Source organism: Rhinichthys klamathensis, unplaced genomic scaffold (assembly GCF_029890125.1).
Source record: "Rhinichthys klamathensis goyatoka isolate OS25496 unplaced genomic scaffold, OSU_Roscu_1.1 h1tg000388l_1, whole genome shotgun sequence".
NCBI classification, from domain to species: domain Eukaryota; kingdom Metazoa; phylum Chordata; class Actinopteri; order Cypriniformes; family Leuciscidae; genus Rhinichthys; species Rhinichthys klamathensis.
In genome coordinates, this window is record NW_026606892.1 from 29,981 (window position 1) to 57,030 (window position 27,050).

The 27,050-nt window shown below is 39.0% G+C and overlaps 1 protein-coding gene and 1 long non-coding RNA gene across 3 annotated transcripts in view; both read right to left on the reverse strand.

Moving 5' to 3' along the window:
• Positions 1-27,050, reverse strand: part of adam10a (ADAM metallopeptidase domain 10a) — a 96,130-nt gene that overhangs the window by 1,691 nt on the left and 67,389 nt on the right. The window contains exons 4-15 of one of the 2 annotated variants that reach the window (XM_056234119.1): positions 26,664-26,822; positions 14,268-14,368; positions 13,842-13,997; positions 13,654-13,746; positions 12,802-12,985; positions 5,406-5,569; positions 4,053-4,236; positions 3,602-3,752; positions 2,883-3,066; positions 2,130-2,238; positions 1,797-2,017; positions 1,522-1,648 (exon numbers count right to left, since the gene is read on the reverse strand). In XM_056234119.1, the coding sequence (XP_056090094.1) occupies positions 1,522-1,648; positions 1,797-2,017; positions 2,130-2,238; positions 2,883-3,066; positions 3,602-3,752; positions 4,053-4,236; positions 5,406-5,569; positions 12,802-12,985; positions 13,654-13,746; positions 13,842-13,997; positions 14,268-14,368; positions 26,664-26,822 (1,833 nt within the window). Of the gene's footprint in view, positions 1-1,521; positions 1,649-1,796; positions 2,018-2,129; positions 2,239-2,882; positions 3,067-3,601; positions 3,753-4,052; positions 4,237-5,405; positions 5,570-12,801; positions 12,986-13,653; positions 13,747-13,841; positions 14,001-14,267; positions 14,369-26,663; positions 26,823-27,050 lie in introns of both variants that reach the window. The other variant, XM_056234118.1, reaches the window with a different exon arrangement.
• LOC130069933 (uncharacterized) lies at positions 19,211-19,806 on the reverse strand. Its single transcript, XR_008803817.1, has 2 exons — positions 19,536-19,806; positions 19,211-19,319 (listed from the first exon to the last, which is right to left on the reverse strand). It is a non-coding gene; the product is annotated as an uncharacterized LOC130069933 (long non-coding RNA).

Here is a 27,050-nt window from a genome sequence, read left to right on the forward strand (position 1 = left end):
AGTATGTGGCTATGTGCCTTGTTTTTTTACAAGTTTTTGCATTGTTTTACAGCAGTAAAGAAACGGTTGAGACGAAACAACAAACTACTGAAGACGACAATGACAACAGATGGCAGTGTTGACGAAGGCTTGATTAAGAAAGTACAAAGACATTTTTATTGGTCATAACGTCTGGAAGAATGGAAGAAATAGCGCAGACACTGGACAAGGATGAAACTTTCTAGTATACTTGTGTTGAGCGCCTGTTCGCGCACATTATGAAATACTTTGAAAGGCTATGCGTTCAGCTGAAGTACTTGGTAGAGGATCAGAGAGAGGTCATTTTAAGCACTTCTGGTGAGACACTATTAACTATTGCTAACTGCTATTAACTGAAAAGTTGGTTGCAGGTGGTATAAGGGGAGGGACATTCTCATTGTAGAGAGCATTTAATTGGAGAAAAATCTGTTCTGATCTCTTTTTCTTGGAAGAGAAAGACTGAATTTTAAATGCATGTATCTGCTAAAAGTGAATTATGTCAACATTTAGGTGTACAGTAGTATATAGATAAGCTTTTTTTTAAGTGCCGCTATTTATGTTATTTTAAAGGCTCCTAATTTTATTTTGGAGGTCGCCTACAATAGGTTGACATGCATCCAAGGTCAAAAAACACTTTAATTTTCTCATAGTATACATTGCAGCATCACTTATTTTCTCACAATGTCGAACGGTTTGATAAAGTACTCTATCTCTCTAAACCCGCCTTTCTGAATACCTACTCTTCTCAGATTGCCCAGACTGTTATGATTGACCTACCGCTTACAGTGCGTGTTGGAAACTAAACGACCATTACCATATTTGAATTTCAGCTTCCTCAGCACTTGTATACACAGTGATATAAACAGTTACGATAGCGTCGGTTCTACCGTTTCAATACGAGTCCTCATCCTTTGGAAGTGCATGACAAGTGGATTTGCATTACAGTGACGGTGGGTCAAAGTAGACGTTATTCGCAAGCAGCCAAAGACCATAGGCTGGAATTATGCAAATTTGTTACAAACCTACATGAGATCAAGAAGGAAGAAACACTGGAATTACTGACGACTCTTTTCAGGCCGTTCAGAATCGGTTCTTTCTTTTGGGAGACAATAACTCCATTTATCCCGCACTTTGATCTTTGAAACTTTGCAAACCTTTTACATTCACAAACAGCTAAATTACATACTACATGAAAAGTAATATCGGAAAAAGCCTAATAGGGGCATTTTAAAAGAGTGAAACAATCTGTGAAAGATGTTTTGACCCTTTCATGCACAGTCCTGTATTTTATCTGGTTGACCACACATACAGATTTTGAGTTATAACCCTCTTATACACAGATCACCACTCCATCCACTGATGTGCATGAAATGGGAATTGGTGAATGGCTGTAGTTTGTGGCCATCTGGGACATATTCCTGGTTGTGGTTTAGTAGGGGAAAGTCTGAGGTAATTTGGGGTATATGGCAGTGATTTAGAAAGGGGTCATTTAGGGTATATTACCTGGCAGTGGTTTGGGTGGGGGCAATTTAGGGTTGCTGCTAGGTGTGTGCACACTGCAGATCTTGATAAATCCAGCCATCAGCATGATGAGAGCAATGCCCATTAAGAGAACCGCCCACCAGTGCTCCTGAAACACAAATATTCAACATGAGATTAACACTGAAAGAGACAAATAATACTGGTCTGCGAAATATCACTTCTTATGCCGTTTATAGCGATTAAACCCACAAATGCAGGGAACCATTATTTAGGGATTACATATTTGAGACACTTGCCACTATCCACTGTGCAATGCTCGTGTAAAGCTCAGGGTTAAAGATGGCCTTCTTAAGCCTTGCCAGAGGGCCATCAGCATCCACCAGCCTGCACCTCATAAAGACATCACAGTAGCCTCTGAAGTCATTACAAGGAGAGCCAGGCTGTAACGTGATGACTTTTTTATCAAAGAACTTAGCCCATCTCTCTGAGCTAGTGCTGCTGCAAGTGTTGGGCTGACCTACAAAGACAAAAAGAGAGAATATGTGCAATTACTTTAATGTTAATTAATGATTGCTGGGGTCTGGACTGCATTTTTTAGAAAGCTGTCAGTGATGGCATGCATTTCTCACCCTTCTCCATACAGCACACATGACACAGCTCTGTCTCGTCTTTCCCCTCCTCAGTGACACAAGTGCAAACTTCTAGATGATGCCTCTGACAGATAGAGCCAGAGCAACCCTAAAAGAGGAAGAAATTCTGACAAAATGTCCTCAAAACAAAGACACATATTACACACACAAATGCACACATATAGAGACTGTAAGTAATATTAAATGTTTGGAAGGTTTCATGTGTATTAGCACTAAAACACAGGATTTCATTTGTGCTAACATCCTTCCGTCCTTCGGATGAGACGTTAAACCGAGGTCCTGACTCTCGGTGGTCATTAAAAATCCCATGGCATTTCTCGTAAAGACTAGGGGTGTAACCCCGGTGTCCTGGCCACATTCCACTCATTGGCCCTTGCCAATCATGGCCTCCTAATAATCCCCATCCACTGAATTGGCTCTATCACTCTCTCTCCTCTCCACCTATAGCTGGTGTGTGGTGAGCGCACTGGCGCCATTGTACTGTGGCTGCCGTCGCATCATCCAAGTGGATGCTTCACACTGGTGGTGGTTGAGGAGAGATCCCCTGATATGATTGTAAAGCGCTTTGGGTGTACAGTAGTACATATGAAAGCGCTATATAAATGCCTCATTCTATTCTATTCTATCATAAAAATATTCTTTAATACCAAGAAAATATTAAAGTCCAAGGGGGTGAAAACATTCAATAGGCACTGTGCAAAACGAACACACAGGTCATGATGCAGCACCTACCCCATTAATGCAGACTTGGGTATTTGAGTGGCAGGATGTCAAGTTTTCTTTAGGAGTTGAGGTGGGGCATTGGGCGGTGTTTCCATTGCACATGCCCTTAAGAGCACACTCAGATTCTTCCCTACAATTCACATCTTTGCTCTTAAAGGTGCACTCCTTTGTGCAGCATGGACCCTGACTGGGACTGCAAGAGAAAAGTTTTGAAAAATGACTAATACTTTATTGCACTTAATGAAAAATGTGTTAACTTAATTACAAATTACTGCTAATGATACGGTATAGGTAATGCAACCTTAAGGTATTGCAAAAAAGACATTTCAGATAAACTACCGTGTATAGAACTTCTGTTAAGCAAAAACGGATATAAGACTATAATGGACATATGTTATGATGTTAAAGCCAGTGTTATTTTAGTATCATTTATATACTATTATAGTATGTATTAATATTATGAATTAGCTTGTATTTTTTTTCAGGTTTCATTTTAATTTTAGTTTTGTCATTTGTTATATTTAGCTTTATTTTTTCTTATTTCAGTTAGAGTTTTAGTAATTTTAGTACTTAAACTTGTTCATTTCAGTTTAAAATTTAAATCCTTTCATCGAATATTTATATTATTTCAGCTTTATTTCAATAAACAAAAAACAATTTGTAATAGTTTTAGTTTAAAATAAGAACAACAACACTGGTTAGAGAAAACTGTTAAGGTTCTCACGCACCTGCATAGAGCTTTTGGCTTCAGTCTACACTTCAGCTCATCTTTCTCATTGGCATCATAACAGCACGTGTCCTTGCATTGATCACTATAGCCACAGTCACACTGTTCATTAGCCTCAACCATTCCATTACCACAGATGGGCTGTCCAGATTCTGGAAAAGAACAGACAGTAAGAAAATGAGAAAGGGAGACAGGAAAATGAAAAGTCTGTATTGTTTTATCATTGCCGCATGATTAGGTCTGGTGGAATTAGTTTTTTTGCGACTTTGATGCAACGTTGCTACAGAAAGGGACCATGAGCTCATTACAGTGACGATCCTCCTGGAGCAATCTCAGGTTAAGTGCCTCATTTGAGTCCATCGCCGTAATATCTCATGAATCGCTCCTGGTTACCAGCCCTGAGCCTTAAACACTATCATGTGCCATTTTCTTGTTGGAGGATAAAATCTCACCAACAAAGCAGGTGAATCTCTTCTTATCCAGCACCTGGCTGATGTTGCGAATGCTGCAGATGGAGAACTTGTTGTTGTTGAACTTGTCTCCTGATGTGGCTCTGGCATACATGATGTAGTTGCCTCTTTCTTTCTGGTCCTGAGCTTTAGCTTCTCCTGGAGTGCAATCACTTCCTGAGTCATGCTGGAAGACAGAGAAAGAAAGGGAAGTATAAATCAGCAACAAGCATACAAACACACTTAAAATATTCACTATCCCTGCAGTGCTTGCCTGGTTAACCACTGAAGCTAAGAAGGGTTGGAATTGGAAACCTGGTCATTACCAGAATGAACAAGAAATACTAAGGTTGCTTTTGGAAGTGTTACTACGGCCAGCAGGGGGTGCTCACCCCGCAATCTGTCCAGGTCTATTGCAACATGATGGGGATAGGGATAGGACACAATACTGTAAAAAAAATATGCTGAAATAAGGTCTTTGTTCTCTGTGGTCATTAAAAATTCTCAGGGTGCTCCTTGAAAAGAGTATGCTTGTAATTCTTTCATCATTAGAACGTCAAATTCTCCAATTTTGGCATTGTAATATTCCCCATGTACACAGGTTGGCATCCTAATCATGCTGAAAACCCGCTTAAATCAGCATAAAGCTGGTTTGCTGGTCCTAAGCTGGTTTAAGGAGCCTGGCCAATCTAGTCTTCAGCTGGTCTGATTGGGTTCTAAGGCTGGCCATGCTGATGTTTAGCTAGGCTGTCTGACCAGACAGGGAGATCAGCTATAGTAAAAACCAGCTTAGGTTGGTTTAAAAATGTTCCCAGCAGGGATAGTTTTCTATTGCTTCATTCAGGTAGATACTGCACATTGGTGGTATACATCCCTCACATTCTCTGTAAAAAACACATTCTCTGAACTTTCTGAGAAACACATTCTCTGTTTCTCAACGTGAGAAAACGTTTTTCTCAAGTTGAGTGTGAGAAAAACTAAATATCATTATTCTAAAAATATTCTCCTCGCAGCTGAAATATATGTATTTGGTAAGCAAGAAACATCTTAATTGACCTGCAGCTATAATACAAAACTAGACTGTGTAAATCCAACACTATTTTTCAGTGGGCCATGGGCCAGTTCTTGGCAATTGCTTTTAAACTGAAACAAGTTACAGAGGACTGAGCAAAAACTAGGTCAGGATATTTTAAAAGTCTGGCTAGATCAATCTGACAGTTTAAAGGCCTCAAAGGCAGTACTGTAATCTGTGCTAAATTCTTAAAGCATCAGAGGATAAGATTAATTTGTTCATAAAGGTGTGTAGTCTACTGCTTAGCGATCTAGGATGCTGCACATGTAGTGAGAAGGACTCACCGGAGAGCCGAAGTTATGTCCGACCTCATGAGCGAAGGTGATGTGGGAGACTTTAGGGGGAACATGTGAAGCGTAGTTTTGCACTGTGATGATGCCGGTGTTCAGAGACTTCTTCTTCCCATCAGAGTACTGTTTATTCTTCTCACAGATCCCACCAGAGCTGCCTGAAACCACACATAAGAGAGGCATTAATTAAATAAAATTTAAATGAAGTGATAAATTAAATAAATAAAAATATAAAATATTTATAAAAAATTATGATAAATGATGATATCAGTATCCTCCTCATTATTAAGTGGTGAATTAATTAAGGAATTAAAAGAGCCATTAAAAAACAAAACAATATTGTATACAATATTGCTCTACTCATAAACATGAAATAATAAATCCTTTATACAAGCATCCCAAGACCTGCAGTCGTTCAAGTGAATATAATTAAAGTGTTAATTTTTCAAAGTCAAACTTCTATCCTAATTTAATGTTAGCAAAATATTGTTTGGTGTTCAAACTTGATTAATCTGTCAACACTGAGAAGTGTAGAAATGAAGTGATCTCACTGTGGCTGTATACAAACGACCAGCGTAGCGTACACATAGACAGAGGGCAAAGACGTGGCACTCTGCCATCACAACACTAATACCTGTAAAAATGTTCTGTGTGGCACTACTCCCACACACCTTCTGTTTAAATTTGACTAAAGAAAAAGTGTACTGGCTGAAGTAGTGAAGTGTAGTAATTCACATGCTAGGTGGGCTACACATCTAACATTGAGAATCTTTAACCCAAGAGTCACATATTTGAAACTTAGCATCTCAAGCCGTTTATAATGACTGCATTTACTAAACAAATACAGCTATAAAAATACATTATTAGCCCAAAACCGCATCAAACCACAAGCCTGTGTGAATTAATTTTCTGTTATGTTCCCTGCATAACGATAAAAACACACATGCACACAAACATGTTCGCTGATTAGTTAGTTTGTTCACACAGCTGAGTGGTTCAGCAAGACAGCAATTGCTGTTGTCCCTGGAGATTAGTCAGAGAGGGATCAAAGCAGCAGACTTTAACAATGCTAATTTACCTGTATTGATTGACAGGATTTTTGTGAGTATGAGTGTGTTTATGTGTGTGCTTCCCCTCAAAAACAGCATTAAAGTGTAAATGTAGAAAGCTTGTTACTCTAAGTGCAAAGACTCAATTAAAGACTTCATTATCCCTTTTTGTTGAATTACAGACCTTATATTACATTGAAAATTAAATATCCCAGAGAATAACAAAGTAACACTCAAAATTCATTATGTACATAATGAGCTAGTTTTATGCTTAAAAATATCTGTATCGTAGCCTGGATGCCAGCCGAACTTAGCCCCGCCCACAACATTTGAGGTCGGGAAGTTCGGTCTGGACTTGATCCGTTGTGGAGCAACTATGCTTGAACCAGAGCTGTTCGGACCAATCAAATTGTCAGGGCGGGCTTTATACGATGACGGACAGATGATCACCAGAAACGTAATCCACGTCACCAAAGAGCGCTTGGGTTGAATTCGTTTACAACAAAGGTGGCTGCCGCTGGAGAATTGAGATGTGTAGATTCTAGGGGTGGAACGGTACATCATGTATTCGTATTGAACCAAAACGGTACGGGCGTCACGGTTCGGTGCATGAATTTACACGGAGAATACATGGTATAAAATAATTAAAACTCGCGTGCAAATTAATTAATGTAATGCGGAACTACTGTTAGATACGCGGGTTCTTTAGGGACACATAATCTGTAGCCCCGCCTTATGGGCCTTTCACACAGGACGCGGAATGCGCGGCGCTGGCCGCTGGGTTCAGCGTTGCTCTTCAGATACAACGTGATTTGCGCTGCGCTATGCCAGAGCAAAGTAGGCGGAGTTTTCAAAAACTTTAAGCGGGAGATCTATATTATACTGACGTATAACGTTAGTTATTTTGATTGTTGTTCCTCTTTTCTGACGATGTCCCTATACGACCTCAAACTTGTACCGTACAGCTCAGGAAATTCCGACACACACAGTACTAGCCGTTCATCCATTTTGATTTCCGTGCTTGTTTGGATGTCCCGTTTCTATTCGCCGCGCTGGTAATCGTCACAGAGCGCAGCGGCAAAAGTTGAATCATACTTCTACAGTAGTTCTGTTGCGCCGCGCTCTATTCCTATGGGTGACGTCACGCGACTTTAACGCGCCCGCAAAGCATTCCGGGAAAGCGGCGCTTCATTTGGAAAAATGCTGCGCGTCGAAAAGCTGGCCGATGCCCATCTTTATTCAAAATGAATCCGTTGAACGTGACGCATCTATCCAATAGAAGTAGAGCACATGGAGACGGGGGAAGTCTCTCGCGGGTCCCATTTGTCCTAGACGTCCTACTACAAAAAACTTGATAAACTTGAGGAATGCCCATCAAAGTACAAATGTGGGGAGGCGTCGCGACACCATGCGACAGTCTTATCGCAAAAGTGGATCCCTACCGTTAGGCCCCGTTCACACTGCAGGCAAAAGTGACCCAAATTTTTTTGGGGTCAAGTGACCAGGTCAGACTTCTTCAGAGATAGTGTGAACACTCAAATCTTGCCCAGATCTGATTTTTTCAAATCAGATTTAGACCACATACGGTACATATGTGGTCTAGCCTGGCTAACGTCAGACCACGTCTCATTGAGCAGCGTGAATAAAATCCCGCTGCGCAAAGGCAGCATTGGGAAACCCAGGCTATATGTGGTCCTGAATTAGACCCAGATCTGATTCTTTTCAATGCGTCCGCAGTGTGAACAACCAAGGTGCATTTGATGCGACTTTTACGTCAATCTACATCGACATTTGTCACAATTATGCGCCGGTGAGTTACACTACTATAGTTATAACTTTTTTAACACACTGTAAATCCCTTGGTTAGGATTAGGGGTGTGGAGTGCGTGCGTATACACGCAATAAAGTGCGTATGCATGCGAAAAATGCGTATCATATAAACGCAAAAACAAATCAAGGCGTATAAATGGCACATTAAATTTAATTCCTGGTATAGATACGCACTTTCATAAGATCGGGCTCATCATTAAAAAATGTACACAGTCTATCTACGATCTGATCCAGTGCACTGGTAACCTGGCTCTGGATTTCTGGCCCGTCGAATACCTTGGGCCAAAGCGGGCCAGCTCGGGCTAGAGGCGTGGTCAAGGTAAAAGGCGGAGTTTATCGGTGTTATGGAACGTTATGATCTGAAGCAAGATGCACATTTCACTTTTTTATATCGCGCAAAATAATCGCTGCTCGAAATGGTGAATCGCCTGTACTGGTCTGTCGAAGATACCAAAGCTCTTCTGAGCATTTGGGCAGAAGAAAGGGTACAACGTCAATTTGACGGCGTGTGAAGAAACGAAGACGTTATAAAATACATCGATGCTGAACTTTCTAAGCTAAGCATTCAGCGAGCAACGCTTCAAGTTCAGAAAAAAAAAAAAGTTGCGGGCGCAGTATTGTACAAGGCGATTCAAACGCACAATGGACAAAGCGGAGCTCAGAGAAGGAACTTTCCAAATTCCATGGTTCGACTTGACGGACGGTGTGCTGGGTCACCGTCCCTCTGTTAGTGGCGACTCGCGAGACAATCTGGACACTATTGCAGGCTGCAGCCACGGCCGGTGAGTTATTATACATGCTATCTTCCTAACTTAAAAAAATAAATAAATTCATAATACCCGCTGAAATGGGTTGGGTTGTTGAAAGGCGTGTTAGGGGCGGGGTTTAGGGTAGCGCTGCGGGGCTACTGGCCCGGCAGTGGAAACGCAAGCCCGGTGCTTGAGATAAAACAAAATTCTGTATAAAAATTTATAGGCAAGAAAAGTAGTTTGTTTAGGCTGGGTTGTATGAATTACAAACCTGCGCACATATTTTAAAAAGCACATAACTATAGAATTCTGAATGAGCATGTGAACGCCGTCAGCGTTAATCACAGGTTCGCGTTTAAAGTCTGATCACTTCGACGGAGGTGAATCAATCAAAGTTAACTTTAGCTGGAAGTAACATTATTCAAGAACCGCTATAACGCCAAAACAATCTGTTACCTTAAATTATATGTTTATCTCTGTAAAGCTGCTTTGAAACAATCCATTGTTAAAAGCGCTATATAAATGAAGATGACTTGACTTGACTTGAGGCCCGAGGCCCGAGGCCCGAGGCCACTGGCTCGGCTCGCTGTTAGCCCTGGCCCGGCAGTGGAAACGCGGGTATTGTTATTGTTCTTTTGCGCATGCGGGTTAGTTTGAAACATGCAAACAGTTCACACTGGAATCCGATATAGGCCACATTTTACAATGTAATGTGAAAAGCCAAACCAAAAATCGGATCTGAGCACAAAATCAGAATTGAGCATTAAGACATGCGGTGTGAACGGAGCCTTAGAGCAGGGGTTTTCACATTTTTTGTGTGTGTGGACCACTATTTGTAATCAAGAATTTTCACGGACCACTTCATAATACACATAATAAAATATGTCTACACACAGTCCTACCTGAATTAATCCGCACCTCCGCAAAACATTTCAGAAACGCGAGATCAAGAAACTAACTGGAAATTAAAATAAGAACAGGCCTTATTCATTCCATTTATAAACATTTTGTTTCATATAAACTGGCTATAAAGGCTATGTGTGTGATGTGATAATGAGAACATATTTGCCTCTGCCTCTTTTCTCTTCAGAGAACCTGTTGCTATCCACCGATCCATGTTGTGGTTCTAACGGCACTAAACTTGAACGTCACGGCCAAACGCCACTAGCCTATTTTAGTAATAACACAATTAAATTTTATATCAATAGAGGCCTACATATTCTTTTTACTTTTTATTTTTTTATGGGAATTTCCTGGTAAAATGAAGGTAAAAAAATATTATTTTATATTTTATTTTGCCTGTCCACGGACCACCTGCAGTACCCTCACAGACCACTAGTGGTCCGCGGACCACAGTTTGGGAATGGCTGCCTAAAGCCCCGTTCACACTACACGCGACTTTGTCGCTGCAAGTCGCCAGTCGCTGGCTAGTGGGCGTTCCCACTACATATCAAATAAAACTGGAAAATTGCTAACCGCAAGGATCAATTTTTCATCCATCACTGCAGGCCCAGGGGCTGAGGAGAAGGATCACGTGCGCTCCACTCCTATTGTTTGTGGCTCGCGAAAATCACTCTTCATTTGTATAAAGTTAAAAATTTCTCAACTTTGTCGCGTCGCCAGACACGCCCCATCTAGTCGCCAACGGTCGCTGTCGCGCGTGTCGCCGGAAGTCGCCCGCTCACCATTGAAATGAATGGTATCGCGTCGCTTGGTCACGTGTAGTGTGAACGGGGCTTTAGAGGACCCGCCAATCAAGATCGCAAGTTTGGGAAAACTTCGGAGTCAGTTACAATTAATTAAACCAACAAGCTTCAATATTAGGTTACTCACTTGCGCGTGTGCTCTCTCTCTGGCTCCCTCTCTTGCTCTGGTTAATTCATAAAAAAATTACATCGATACTTTATTTCACTTCAGAATTCTAGATCTGAGCTGTAGATAAACGGGAGGGGAAAAAAATCAGAACTATATATATTTTCCGTTTGACCAGAAAAACATTCATGAGTCATGACAGATGTTATCTTATCTACCGTATTTATCCAACCTGTCGGTGCCATCTTTTGGACATTCATCATATTGCATTGGTTTTCATTTCTTGTCCTCAAACAGAGCACTAAATCTGTTTATTTTTAAGTTACACATACATTGATTAAAAAAGAAAATCAAATGTGTTTTTTAATGGTAGTATTATTTTATACAGAAATAAATTATTTATAATTCAGATGAGAATAGCCTAAAGTTAGTGTTAATTAAAATTAAGGAAAACAAATATTGCTCTGAAATATAGCAAATTCATTTTAAATTCATTCAGGTACAATTACCAAACATATCAAGGTCTTTTTGTCTTTTTATTAATTGAATTAATAAACAAACTATATAAAACTATTGTCAATGCACTACAAATAAACTGGTTCTATGCCTTTACTTTATTAATACAACTTATTTAAAAAATACAAGGCTTAAGAAATTAATTTTCCTTTAATCCAGCCCCCCAAACTGAGGCATGAACCGAACCGTGACTTCTGTGTACCGTTCCACCCCTTCCGCGTCTGTTATAGAAGATAACGACAGTGCATTGATTTTAAAAGAGGAACAGAGAACCGCGATCAAGGCATTTGTCGATCGGAAAGATGTTTTTGCCGTCCTTCCTACGGGATTCAACATACGTCTGATTAGTTGTAGGTCAATCCAATTGAGTGCAGAGGCATTTTCTTTCCTGGTTCGGTTAAAACACGCCCCATAATCACAGCCCAATGGAGCAGTATCAGACTCATATTCTGACTAGAATCTGAGTATGACGACGCCAGGCTATCTGTATCGTGAACTAAAAACTGAAATATGTATAAGCATTCAGTCCTCAAGTCTTCAAGACACTGAATCATTTAAAAAAGACAACAAAAATCAATACAAAACTTTAAAAAAATAAAATAAAAAATAACCAGACACTATGCGTTTATGCAACAAGCTGTGTATTTGTCTATTAATGAGTGTCTGTGCAGCAGGCAAAAAAAACTGAACTGAAAAGCCAAAGAGGTGAGAGAGATGCACACCTCCCTAGCAACATGAATACATTAATAGAAACAAACACACATAAAAGGTGATGAAAAGAATCTCTCACTTTCAAGGTGTGCATGTCTGTGTTAAAGAAAGGCAAATATGTGAAAAACAATAATAGGGTTTTCATCAAGCAGAGCTTAAAGGCAAGTTGTGTTTAGCTTTATGGACCTATTCTGTATGCAAAGCTTGGATGCCGCTCTGCCCTTGTTTCAATGCCTCTTTATCTTGAGAATAATGCAGTTAAGATACCTACTAAAAAATAAAGTAAAATAAAGTCTGATCAAAATTAGTGTGCTTAAATGGCATTTAAACTAAATAAAGACATATTTTAGACTTGTACTATGTCTATATTAATCTAAATATAATTACTACAGACTGATCCTAACCCCAGCCCTAAAAGGACACATTTAGCTAATTCTGGGGACAATTAGACCCCCAATGTATAGCAAAGTAAACATGTGTACACACACAGTGTGAGGACTTTCACTGATAATTTTATCGTCAGGCCGTGTACTGAGGTTAATAGAGACAACATGGCCAGTCCCACATCAACATCATGTCTGATTCGCAGGTCTTCAACCCTGCCTCGTCTCTCTCTGCATGCTGATTTAATTTCAGATTAGCAGACACTAGGCCACTCACACACACAGAAAACCTCTTAGGCTATAAATCAGGGAGACCCTGTATGTGTATCTCTGATCATACCTGAAGGAGCCCCAACCCAGGCCAGACCCAGGACTCCATCATCAAAGTCTCTATCTGTGAAGACGTAGGCTAGGCAGTAGTCATCGTGATTCTGCTCCGAGTTGAGCTCTAGAAATTTCTCAACACCGATGTTGGCAAATCGGAAAGGGTTGGAGCGATCCGACTCATCACTGGTAGTGTTGATCTAAAATAGAAACACAAACAGACTTCAGTTTAATACAACAGATGGGTACAATCTACATGAGATCCAGGATGGATGTAACATTTTGTGTCCTCATTTGTGTCTCTCTCTGTCTATTGTAACCATGTTAGATGGTCATACAAGAATGCTGCGCCAAAACACTGTCAAATACATTTTTGCTTTTGTGTCTCAAAACACCTACTTTTGTCCATAACTGTTTCTGTGTGAACGGCCCCTTAAGCAGCCAAAGAGTCAATTGCAGAGCAGTTGCCTGGGACTAAAAGGAGAAGTCTTCGAAGAGCTGCAGTATATGGGCTGACAAGCTTTTATTGACATCTGGTCAATACTGAGTGAGATCTGTAACCCCTCTGTACAACTGTAACATCTTGAGCCAGTCGGTCAAGATGTAAGTTGTATTCTAACCAGGTAATCATGATGGATAATAATAAGAATATGCTGTTTAAAGTTCACATTAGATTAAATATGTCAAGAACTGGGCTTGACATTCTTAAAATAATTACAAAACTGTCTCAATCCATATTACAGTTCCAAAAGGAAATGACATTCACATAATAGAGTGCACCACATCTAAAAAAAAAAAAAAAAAAAAAAAAAATCAGACCACATATCAGAGAAAAAAAAGATAACAGTGAAGAGAGAAACACACTAACCTTGATTCTCTTCACCATGAAGCTGATATTGCGGATGCCCTGAAAATCCGTGCTTTGATAGATGGAGTCAATGGCCTTCACGTGACTGGAAATCTGCATAACCCAAAAGAACAACCCTATAAATGTGCAATATAAAACACAGCAGGCACCACTTGCCATAAAGATACCTGTTTGTGCTTAAGGTGTACCTGTGCGATCACAGCCTCCCTGGTGCCATAGTATTTGAAAAAGAGGTGGTCTGTCTGGATGAAGAGCTGACAGGTATTTTTCTCTGGCTGTACTGCACGACGTTTCCTCAGGATCACCGGCCCATCAGCCATCTCTTCGTCAATAACGCGGTTTGTCTGCTGCAGGGAAAACAGCAGGACACATAAGACAATACATTTTTGAGTACATAGATATAGTGAATCATCTATTTCAAATCAGAATTTAATCTTTCTCTGGTGTATTCTGGCCAGGTATCAAATTGAAATCTAAACTTCAGAATCATGGGAAAGAGAAATGTTCCAGATCTCCCTGTGTGATATGGTTTCTGTTTATTTGCAAGATCGTGGTGCTAGTTGGTGATATCAGTGGTGTTCAGCTGAGCTGTATAAAGGGCTGTTGGAGCTGACCTGGGTGGGCTCCTCCACTGCAGATGCCTGGTATTTCTTCATCCTCTCAAATACAGAGTGATCTGCACAGCCACCTTCTGATCCATACTTGTGAGGGTAATCTGGGAAGAGAAAAATCAAGAGCTGCTTGAAAACCAATGCAACACAATGCTTGTGCATTTCAAAACTATATTGTTAACATGTCCAGTCTCTAATTAAGCAGCATGCTGCTGCACTTCACCTTTACTTCACTGAAGTTTTCATTTCATTAATACCCTTTTATCTAGACTTAATTTTCCTTTTTTATAAATTTTTATCCATTTTAAACCTCAATATTCCACATCAGAATATGATACACAACTGAAAAGACACTGAGTCAAAACTAGACATTTATCCTGAGGGAAGCTTCTCAGCGAAGAAACTGCACAAAGTACTATCACACACTACACCTAAGGAATACACCTATTCCTGTTATTGTGTAATGGGAAAAGCACAAAGTGTTACCGATATTGAGGTCTCTGCCTTTTTGAGGCTGCAGAGTCCAAAAATATTCTTATATTAACTGCACTGGATTACTATTTACAGCATTTAACACAGCACTGACAGTTTCTTTCATTAATGCTATTACTTCTTGATGGCTACATTTGATGGCTGAGCAAACACCTGTGCGGTTTGTCACAAATCAAATATCCTATCCCATATATAATTCTTTCAGGATTCTTTACTGGTATTTCTGATTAATTTAATGCATACAATAATCAATTTGTTAAAAAAAAAATTTACTGACCCCAAACTTTGGAACAGTAGTATACATGTACATATGGAAACCATATATAAATCATCTAACAAATCCGTTGTTAATTCATTACCATATTAAAATATTACCAATATTAAATTTAAAACCGCAAGTATGAATGGCAAGTATTATTTTTGACAGAAAGTTGTTTCTGGACCCCACTTTCACTGCTTGCAATAATCAAACAACAGCAGTGATGAAAATGAGAGTATAAATCAAGTGTCTTCTATAGATATTGTATATTTTTAAATGGAAAGTCTAAATTGAAATCCTGCCAGCATCCATAATAGAAAAGCATTTGCTCCCCTCCATTCAACCAAAGTGATCTGGCACACACACACACACATTTTTTATGATGATGTGACCAGTATGTTGAGCACCTTTGGATATTAATCACATTCATATCAAAATATAAAATGCTGTCAGTACAGCAAGGTATAGTCACTGCCCTAAAATTTGGCATGGGTGTCATTCTGACAAATATCAGCTTGTCTTTGACCGAAGACCAGTGGAGTATCTACCCAACTCACAGATTAGAGAAGTACAGACTGTAAAAAATAACACGATAGACCATAACCAGTGCACATGTGTACAGCTCTGACACATCAGTCTAATTACCCATGACAGGTTTATTCTGATGGTTTCACAGTTCCAGGACAGCCAGACACTCTAAGTGAAAAAAGAGAGTTGGTCTAATGAGACAGCAGAGTGTCTATGAGAACTCCACAGAGAACAATAACCACACATAGACACTGAGGATCCCACATGAGTAACTCTCTTAATAATCTTTACAATTCAGCATCATGTGCATGATATCTTGATGAAGGTGGTTGCGTGGAATTGCTGCATTAGCTTATCCGTGCCTGGAGGGGTCACAGGCCGAAATGTTTACAGGAAGTGTGAAGATACTGAGGTTTCGATGTGAGAGAGCTCAACTAAAAACATATATCAATCTCCTGAGAGAACTTTAGCAAAATTTTCTTCATGCATGAAGTGGATGTGGTGGAATAATGTTAGCATGTACCGACAATGAATCATCCAAACGTGCTCTTTAATGTGAGGGAGGAGAAAATATGGACTGTATGTGGTCCTTTGCAGGTGTCTTGGAGGATGTTAGGGAAAGACTGACACTCTGACCTCTGATCATAACAACTCCATTTCTTCTCTTTGAGCTTTTTATTGTCCCACACTGAATGCAACCCCATTCAAATGCAAATCTTTGTTGGGCAGAACAAGAGAGACATCTGTCTAGAGGAAACAAGTGCAAAAGAAAATGACACGTGTCTTGAGAGAATAGAAATCTATCTTCTGAGATGAGATCAATATCCAAATAATTGAAATGGAAGCATGGCAAGCTATTAGCTGAAATCCCAGATTCATTTTTTACTCTTGAGAAAGTGTGAACAATAAAAAATGTGGATTGTTTGAGTGGAAATTATTAATGTACTACTGACACATTTGTTCTGAGTCAGAAAACAACACGTTTTAAAACTGACAAACAACCACTCAGAAACACAAGACTAAGGGTACATTTACACAACAACGATATGCTTAAAACTGAGAAGTTTGTCCTTTGAGTTTTCCACATACAGACGACACCCATTGTCAAAATGATCCCCATTCACAGGGATCCACGAAAACGACTAAAAGCGCTGTTTTCTGCTGCCAGGCCATTAGATGGCGATGAAACACTATAAATTGAACAAGTAATACTGTGCATGACGTCATCGTTTTCAGAGATTCGCATTTTGTTGTTTACACGGAGACTGTGTACCTAAAACGCTGGCACCCAAAACGCTGTTGTCGTGTAAATGAACGGCCAAAACGCATAAAAATGTTTTACGTTTTTAGTTGAAAACTGTGGTTGTGGCAAGTTATGCCATGCTTCAAGTGGCAATACAGTTTCAGTATTAACAACCCATACTGTGAAGATTGAGCTTATTAATATGAAATAATACCAGCTGAAATTCTCAGAAAACTCCATTATGGTGGACCAAACCTGTATGACGCACGCTTTTACTGGTCCTGGAACAACCCAATGCGAGTGGGCATCATGGGGATGAGATAAATGGTTAGAGGCAAATAACAAATTGATAAGAATTTTGCCAGCCCAAAACCCAACCCTTTATGTAAGTTGTCCATTAATCCACATCAATAAAGTTCAGTAGATGCATTCACTGTAATTAATGCATGTAGAAGAAATGATAAATTTCATGATTTTTCAAACTGGGATATATATTTGTGATACTGTAAGTTCTCTTTTCTCATCAGCCTCCAGGAGTTTGACTAAAGCTTTGCTTAAGCATTAAATTACTCAAGTGAGAATCATTACCCTAAAGGCAGAGATTAGGAATAACAGCCCAATGAGAGAATAAATAATTCTAGGCCTTCCTTTTTTAGAGAAAATGATTGAAACTGAGCCTAAATATGGTCAATTACATTGTTCACAATTGCTGATTTTATCATTTAATGTCAGTGAGGTTTTCCTGTAAGTGTATGTTTCAGAAGGAGAAACACACCCACATTTCTGAGCCTGGCATGAGCCAGTGAGTGATCCAGAGTTCACTCCCCTCTCCAGCTACCCTCCTTCTGACCTTTGTCCTTGTGCTTCAATAGACCACTGTCATCCACAATTAACTCTTTCTCTTTGCCTCCCATAGATACAAACTCACTGTCCCAAACTGACCTCATCCATTTTTGCAGTAATAATACATTAGCTCTCTTTAGTGATTTCACTTATTGTGCACACTCAACATGCAAGCTGGAGTGAGTTGAGTCTGTCTTCACAATGCTTCCAGTCATCTGACTGTTTAACCGCAGCTACAATGGTGTATATGCATAAGCTAGAGTTAGTCATCCTGTTTTTCCTAGAACCGATATTGATACTGAGCACTTCATTACTTCACAGTATGACACAGCTGTGTGGAAAAGACGCTCAATTTCCTTTTGCACTTCCACATGATGTTAACACTATACTTTATAAATCAGAGAAAGCTACTTTCCTTGTTTCCTATATATTTAGGAAAGCTATATTGACCAATTAAGGGTTCCAACACATTTTCCATTTCAAAATTTCCAGACTCAAATTTCCAAACCTCTCTGTAGATTTTCAGACCATATTTAAAGTGCCCCTATTATGCTTTTTCGGATATTCCCTTTCATGTAATGTAGCTATCTGCAAAGTTATGAAGACGAAAGAGCACCCGTTAAATAAAGTTATTGTTTCTCAAAAGAAGGAATCGACTCTGAACCGCCTAAACAAGTCGTCAGGAATTCGAATCTTACTTCCGTGACGGCTACACGTCACTGGGTAACACATTTGCCTAACGCCCACAACTATATTGTGTAGTTCTCTGGCTAACCGGCTAACTCACGTTAATGTTACATCAGTTATTCGGCTAACGTATGCACTATTATTAATACAGTTAATGATACAGTTCACACGTGCACCACAATAAATTAGAAAAATATTATGTTTGATGAACATACATTTGTTAATGGTGATGGTGAGGAAATACAGCTGCAACATCTCATAATGTTCCTCAAACTGATTAGCGTATCACTGAGAAACACTGAGTCCTGCTCGAGTCGTCCTTGCGATGGAGATTCAGGTTGAATAACTAGTTCATTCAACTAGTTCACAAGTTTCATTCAGTCCTTCCAGAAAAACGCAGAGTTTTTTTGTGATTGTTGCGTGCAAAAATCCTTGATTATGCGGCCGTTTTTTTTAAAAATGCGATGGAATATGCGGGATATTTATGCAGTTTTATGCGATGAAATTGCGGGAACTTGCAAAAACTGCGCACTGCGGGAACTTGCAAAAACTGTGGGAACTTGCAAAAACTGCGGTTTGATGAAAGAGAAAAGAAAAGTGATTCCCCCAACACCCTGTTCTCACTAGGCTACTACCTTAATGTAAAGAGTCATATCTTATTACTTTCTATGATAAGCAAGCATACATCACAGAAAGTGCTGGGAATATTTAATTTCTCATCTTGTTTTATTTCAGACTGTAACGAGTGGAAATAAGGTGTGGCCCCTTTAAGAGCTGCGCGCTCCCTGTTGAACTGCCTGCAGTATTATATATTGTATGTGCCATGCGCCTCGAACACCCTATGTGTGCGGGTAATTTCTGTTTGATGCTACTTCTTTTATCTTATTTTGTTTATTAAGTAACGATGTGGACGGTAGAACGTGTGACAGACAGTTATACGAGTTCGATTTGGGAATAAAGTGCGAGTTGTGAGATGCCAATCGCCTCCGTGAGTCTGTCTGGCCTCTGCAATAACTTCAGCTGTGAGCTATCCCTATTTTCCTTCCCGACACAACGCGTTACAAGACCTTAATAAACACATCAAACTTACAAAACATTGATGAGTCAAACAAGTTATGTAGCTTTACAAAAGGAATATGCTACAACTTCTGTAAAAATGAATAAATTAAATATAAAAAAATAGTGTGCTCCTGTTTTACAGCTTTTCGATGATGTTCACGTCGCGTAATTACGTCACTTCATAACGTTCCCATGGCAACAGGGGGAAATGGCTGCTCTTGTGTGAAGCAAATGCAACATTTTTCAACTTTCTGCTAATATATATGTGACTTTTGCAACGAAAATGCAAGGATTATGAAATCATGCAAGCCCCGCATATTTTGCACGGAAATCGGCAATTTATGCGGCGAAAGTGCGGCGTATTTGGAAAAAAATGCGGCCCCCGCATGAATATGCGGACTTTGGCTGATTATGCACTAAATCATGTGATCGCATAATTGCGTTTTTCTGGAGGGACTGTTCATTATCGAACTCGCGCTCAGATTGATATGGTAAAATCTACGTCATAGTTACTGTCTTTACAGTGTACAATCGCTGAAGACTGAGGAAGCCTCCGGAGCTGAACTTCAGTTAAGGATGTTTAGCTTCCGACAAGCGCTGTAAGCAGTAGACCAATCACACCGGACTAGGCCGTCTAGCCAATCAGAGCAGAGCAGGCTCGTGGAAAGGAGGGATTTAAAGAGACTGAATCATCGGACAATTCGTTTGAGAATCATTGAAAAATGTGGTGATGTACAATGTATATTATGAGAAAATGAAGGCGTTTGTTGTAGGAGATCTCCAAAGCAAAATTAGTATTTTTTAACCCCCAAAAAATGGTTTTAAGACAGTTATTTATATCTTTTGCTGTAGTGTCAGTAGGAAATATCAGTTTACATTTCCAAACATTTATTTTTCCATTGTAATAATCCAGTGAGATTTGTATATGCATAAGGAGTCTGACAACAGCCAGTATGCTCCACACGGAGATCTGATCTCACCATAATCGAGTCCATCTGGGATTACATGAAGAAACAGAAAGAACTACTAAATCCAGAAGAACTGTTGCAACGTCTCCAAGACTCTTGAAGAAATCTTCCTGAAAAGCTATGTGCAAGTGTACCTGGACAACAGCTGTTTTAAACATTTACATTTTTACATTTAGTCATTTAGCCAAAGCGACTTACAACTGAGGACTAAACCAAGCGAGTCATCGTGAAGAGGCAAAAACAACGCAAAAAGTGCTCAAAATACAAAGTTCAGACATTGCTCAGAGTAGCATAAGCCAGACAAGCGAGGATTTAAAGGAAAACGAAAGAAAGGTTTTTTTTTTTTTTTATGTGAAGTGCTCACGGAAGAGATTTCAGTTGTCTTTTGAACGCTGTCAGGGATTCTGCATTCCGGATGAGGGTGGGCAGATGATTCCACCAGCATGGTACCGTGAATGAGAATGTTCTGGAGAGTGATTTTGTGGCTCTCTGTGATGGTACCACAAGCCGTCGCTCATTGACCGATCGTAGGCTTCTGGTAGGGATGTAGACTCGTAGGAGCGAGTGATTTGCTCTCTTTTTCTTCATTTGCAAGGGTGGTCTTCAACGCAAAGGGTGGTCACACCAAATATTGATTTGATTCAGTTTATAGAAGCTAATTGATAAATAAAATCTATTTATGACATTATTTTGGAAAGCATCCTCACTTTACAGCATTTTTACACAAGTGCCTAAAACGTCTCACATTACTGTAGCTTTGCAGGAAGGTTTCAAGCATCTTGGAGACATTGCTGCAGTTCTTCTGGATTTACTTTTTTCTGTTTCTTCATGTAATCACAGACAGGCTCGATTATGGAGAGATCAGATCATACCAGCTCTTGTCACTCCTTGTGCAATATATATATATATATATATATATATCTCACTGGATTATTACCATTAATGGCAAAATTAATGTTTGGGAAGGTAAGCTGACACACTACAGCAAAATATATAACTGGCTTAAAACTATTTTTGGGGGGTGAAAATACTAAAGTGCCTAAGACTTTTGCACAGTAGTGTATATATACAGACTTTTGCATGCCCTCGAGAAACCATTTACATGCGCACGGGAATTTTTTTGCATGCTTACAATTTCTAGTTTTATATACTATAACCTAATCTATGAAGAAAAAGAGAGCAAATATGCACATGAATTAATAGAAATCTAGGCCTATTTGCTCAAAATTTGACTTTCCTTGGGGTAGTACCTCTAATATTAAGGCCTAATGTTCAATTTAATGCATCCTTTGTGGCGGCAGAGAAACCATGACACTAAATGGGCTGATGGCACAATATGGCTGTGTGCATTGTCCTATTTGCCAAGTTCAAGGGTAAATAAAAACGGGTGCTTAAAATAAAAGTGGTCAAAATTTGGCTTTCTGGCAGCCATTTATTTCCTTTGTAGAAGGCATGGCAGCTACTAACATATATATGTAACCCAATTGTGTGTGCATACCTTTTTTTTCTTTTTTCTCTCATCGGTTGGTTTGTGCATTTGTTTGTACCCCCTTTTTATTTATTTATTTTTTTCTTTAATTATTATTGTTATTATTATTTATTTATGTTGTCTTTTTCTTTTATTTACCTAGATATTTTAATAATACATGTATGAATCTGCCGGGATGTATGGAAATTTGCTGGGGGTCCAGTACTTGTGGGTGTGGGGCACTGGGGAGTTGGGTGGTTTGTTTGTATGGACAGGATCTAGATTTGACTATTTCATGTGTGAATTGTATTTCCTTTGTTTGTTATATCTGAAAAATAAAAGAGACCTTGATTAAAAAAAATGTGGCTTTCATTGGGGCAGTAGGCTACATTATCCTATTTCAAGGCCTTAGGTCTGCTTTAACACATACTCTATGGCGGCCAAGAAACCACACAGTGAAATGGGCTAATGGTGCAATAGGTGGCTCAGTGTACATTGTCTATGCTAAGTTTAATGGTTTCTCATGCGCACACGAAAGTCTGCATATTTTTGTATTTTTGCAAAGATCCTTTTAGTGGCTCTGTAAGAATGCTAAGAATATCAGGAGAAGAAACCCAAAACACTTATAAACTGCATTTTTGCATAATGAAAAAGAATTCATTCAGTCTTTTTTGACAATCACTAAATAGCTGCCATGAAAACACACTTCTTGTATGATACATTTATTTTCATTAAATTCTTAATTTTCTATTTTAGAAAACAAAATAGGGTCAATATTTTTCCATACTCTGCTTTCTTTTTTCCATACTTTTCCAGACCTGGAAATTACTCAAATCAAATTCCATACTTTTCCAAACTGCGTAGGAACCCTGCCAATTAGCATCCAGCACCAGAATAATCCACTTTACAAGTGTACACTACTGTTCAAAAGTTGGTCTTTTTATATACACTCACCTAAAGGATTATTAGGAACACCATACTAATACTGTGTTTGACCCCCTTTCGCCTTCAGAACTGCCTTAATTCTACGTGGCATTGATTCAACAAGGTGCTGTAAGCATTCTTTAGAAATGTTGGCCCATATTGATAGGATAGCATCTTGCAGTTGATGGGAGATTTGTGGGATGCACTTCCAGGGCACAAAGCTCCCGTTTCACCACATCCCAAAGATGCTCTATTGGGTTGAGATCTGGTGACTGTGGGGGCCATTTTAGTACAGTGAACTCATTGTCATGTTCAAGAAAACAATTTGAAATGATTCGAGCTTTGTGACATGGTGCATTATCCTGCTGGAAGTAGCCATCAGAGGATGGGTACATGGTCAGAAACAATGCTCAGGTAGGCCGTGGCATTTAAACGATGCCCAATCGGCACTAAGGGTTCTAAAGTGTGCCAAGAAAACATCCCCCACACCATTACACCACCACCACCAGCCTGCACAGTGGTAACAAGGCATGATGGATCCATGTTCTCATTCTGTTTACCCCAAATTCTGACTCTACCATCTGAATGTCTCAACAGAAATCGAGACTTGTCAGACCAGGCAACATTTTTCCAGTCTTTAACTGTCCAATTTTGGTGAGCTCTTGCAAATTGTAGCCTCTTTTTCCTATTTGTATTGGAGATGAGTGGTACACGGTGGGGTGTTCTGCTGTTGTAGCCCATCCGCCTCAAGGTTGTGCGTGTTGTGGCTTCACAAATGCTTTGCTGCATACCTCGGTTGTAACGAGTGGTTATTTCAGTCAAAGTTGCTCTTCTATCAGCTTGAATCAGTCGTCCCATTCTCCTCTGACCTCTAGCATCAACAAGGCATCTTCGCCCACAGGACTGCCGCATACTGGATGTTTTTCCCTTTTCACACCATTCATTGTAAACCCTAGAAATGGTTGTGCGTGAAAATCCCAGTAACTGAGCAGATTGTGAAATACTCAGACCGGCCCGTCTGGCACCAACAACCATGCCACGCTCAAAATTGCTTAAATCACCTTTCTTTCCAATTCTGACATTCAGTTTGGAGTTCAGGAGATTGTCTTGACCAGGACCATATATATTACAGTTTCTTATGCCCTTATGCTCATTTAATTTATTAAAAATACAGTAAAATCTATAATATTGTGAAATATTATTACAATATAAAATGTTAAAACTGTTTTCAATTTTAATATATTTTCAGGAGCCTTTACTCCAGTCCTCCAGTGTCACATGACCCTTCAGAAATCATTCTAATATGCTGATTTGCTGCTCAAAAAACATTCCCTTTTATAAGTTAAATAGTTGTACTGATTAATATTTTTGTGGAAACTGAAATATATTTTCCTTAGAATTAATTTCTTTCCAAATAATAATAAATAAAAGTGTCTTACTGACCCCAAACTTTTGGACAGCGGTGTGTATTAAGAGAAAGCATACCCGTTTACAAGCAGCTAATCTTTGACAGGGCTGTGATGTAATGTTTCACCTCTTTGTACTTGTACTTTGTGTTTGAGGATATTTTAACAGTATTAACATATGCTAGTATTTAAGAGGCTTTATCAGCCTGACAAGCAGGAAAAGTGCACCACTATGTTTGATTGAGAGGGTGAGTAACTGACAGAATGCAACAGAGAGAGTGAGACAAAACACAGTAAAGTCTAGTAGTGTTTCCCAACACCTGTGCAGTGGCACACTACCGTGACAGGGTGTCAGGTGTGGCGTGGAAAATTATCAAATTTCAAATAATAAATCTATTACAGATATTTGCCATCTAGTTGAAGCAAATATTCAGTTTCAAATATCCTCTGCATAGCGCTTCATCTTTTATATCATGATATTTTGGCCAAATATATTCAACTGAGAAAAAGTGAACGCGCATATAGGTAACTACAATAAACTTTAATGAAAAAGTTATGCGATGCACTTAGTGCCTCAGATGCAGCTATTCCAGTGATGACACATGCAAGTGTCTGACCACATATAAAACCACAATACCAACTTTGACGACACGGTGTTCAATTATTTAAAAAATACGAGGTTTCCGCCTGGTATTATGTAAAATCTTTTAGTTTTTTATCACCAACATCATAGTTTCTTATATTACCTTACTGTGTTCCTACCTCAAGTTTCACATTAATGTGAGTACTACTTTTAATATAATATCCAGTTTAAATATGCCATTTGAAGCAATGCATGTTTGTGCAATTTTGTTATATTTTAGTGCTTAGTGGTGTACGGTTTTTACTTATGCCAAGGCAAAAAATAATTTAAAAAAAGGTTGGGAAACACTGGCCTACAGCACACTAGAATCCTCAAGTTTGTTGCCTTTGACCTTTTTCTATGCCTTAAAGGTGCATTGTATAATATTTTAGGAGGGTATATCATATACATTACTATGTTTTAAAGTGGTGTATAAAGACTTTACTTGATGAACCGTTACGTTTTTATTACCTTAGAATGAGCCATTTCTACATGCACCGCGGGTCCCCTTACATTGAAATGCGCCGACATGTTTCTACAGTAGCCCTAAACGGACATACGCGCTTCGTCCCTATGTTGTTCTTCGTGCAAAGAAGCTAGCTAAAGTCAGCGAATAAAACACAAACACAATGATGAACAAGTAACAATAATATTCACAATAACATCGATTTATTGAATAATTAAGTAAACCTAATTTCTTAAATGTATCTTTGTAAAGAAACCTCATTGCTTAACTGGCTACTCTCTGCTGTCTCAGACGATATCTTTTCCTGTCGGCCACCATAACTTACCATTAGATGCCAGTAAAATTTACACACTGCACCTTTAAGAGGAGAAGGGGAAGCTCACTGCCTTTTGCTGTGTCCTAACTGGTTTATTTGTGTGCCAATGCTTTATATTACACTAATTCACTCAATTTCATTCTCATGATCCAAAACACCTTTTCAAAAGATTATAATGACCATTATATGTGCTGTAATACCAACATTAACGGCACTTTTCCCTCCAAAAGCAATCAAAACATGCAATTTGAAACCAATCCCATGTTCCAGCCATTTTAACAGATCTCATCACACTCAAGAGAGTCTCAGAACATCAGTGATTGGAGACAGACCCACTCAGACACATTCATTATCATTTCCAAACAAAAGCAAACATGATATGGATCTTTAACTGTGTGTAAACTTGATTATGCTAAAAGCAGTTTATTTACATTTACAGCATCTAAAGCTGAGTTCAGGAACTGGTTAGTGTCAAACTACTTTTATTTATGTACACTACCATTCAAAAGGTTAGGGTCAGTAAGATTTGTTGTTTTTTAAAGAAATGAATGTTTATTCAGAGAGGATGCATTAAATTTATCGAAAGTGACATAAAAAAAATATTTTTCAAAAGAAAGCTGTTCTTTTTGCCCTTTTTATTAAAAGAATCCTGAGAAAAAAAACGTATCATGGTTTCCACAAAATTATTAAGCAGCACAACTGTTTTCAACATTGAAAATAATAAGAAATGTTTTATGATCACCAAATCAGCATATTATAATTATTTCTGAAGGATCATGTGACACTGAAGATTGGAGTAATGATGCTGAAAATTCAGCTTTGTCATCACAGGAATAACTTACATTTTATTATTTTAAATGGCAATAATATTTCATTAGACTTCTTTCAAAAACAATAAAAAAAACCTTACCAACCCCAAACCTTTCAACAGTAGTGTAGTGTATAAAACAAGTTTGTTAGCTAATTACATCTATATAATCTAAAGCATCCATAGAAACTATAACTACAGACATAAATCTGATCAGTAAACTGGACACATGCACAGTAAAATGCACAGTATGAAATAGTAGATTATTAAGGATATGACATAGGTGACTCTAATGCTAATATTTTCTTACCGATGTCATCCTCATGGTAGATGACTGAGTGGTAGGGCACATTCTGGTCTTTGAGGTATCTCTCTGAGGGTTCTACGTAGTATGTGCCATGATGGCTCTTAATGAAACCCTCAAACTTCCCATCCACGATAGAGCCATGGGTTAGAGTGCCCTTCTCACCTGCAAGATAAAAACAGACTAAAGGTTAAAGACCAAAGGCAATTGTAAAGTTATTCAGGGCACAGATACAGCTCTCTCTCTATGCTATTAGACAGAGGGCATGTCGTGAAATATGATGGAGGGAAATGTATAAAGAGATGCTTCCATATTATGATCCAGTGATTCATCTCCTCTATTATAAACACACCATGCACATAACGCAACTAAGCTCTTGACCTTTAGAACGGT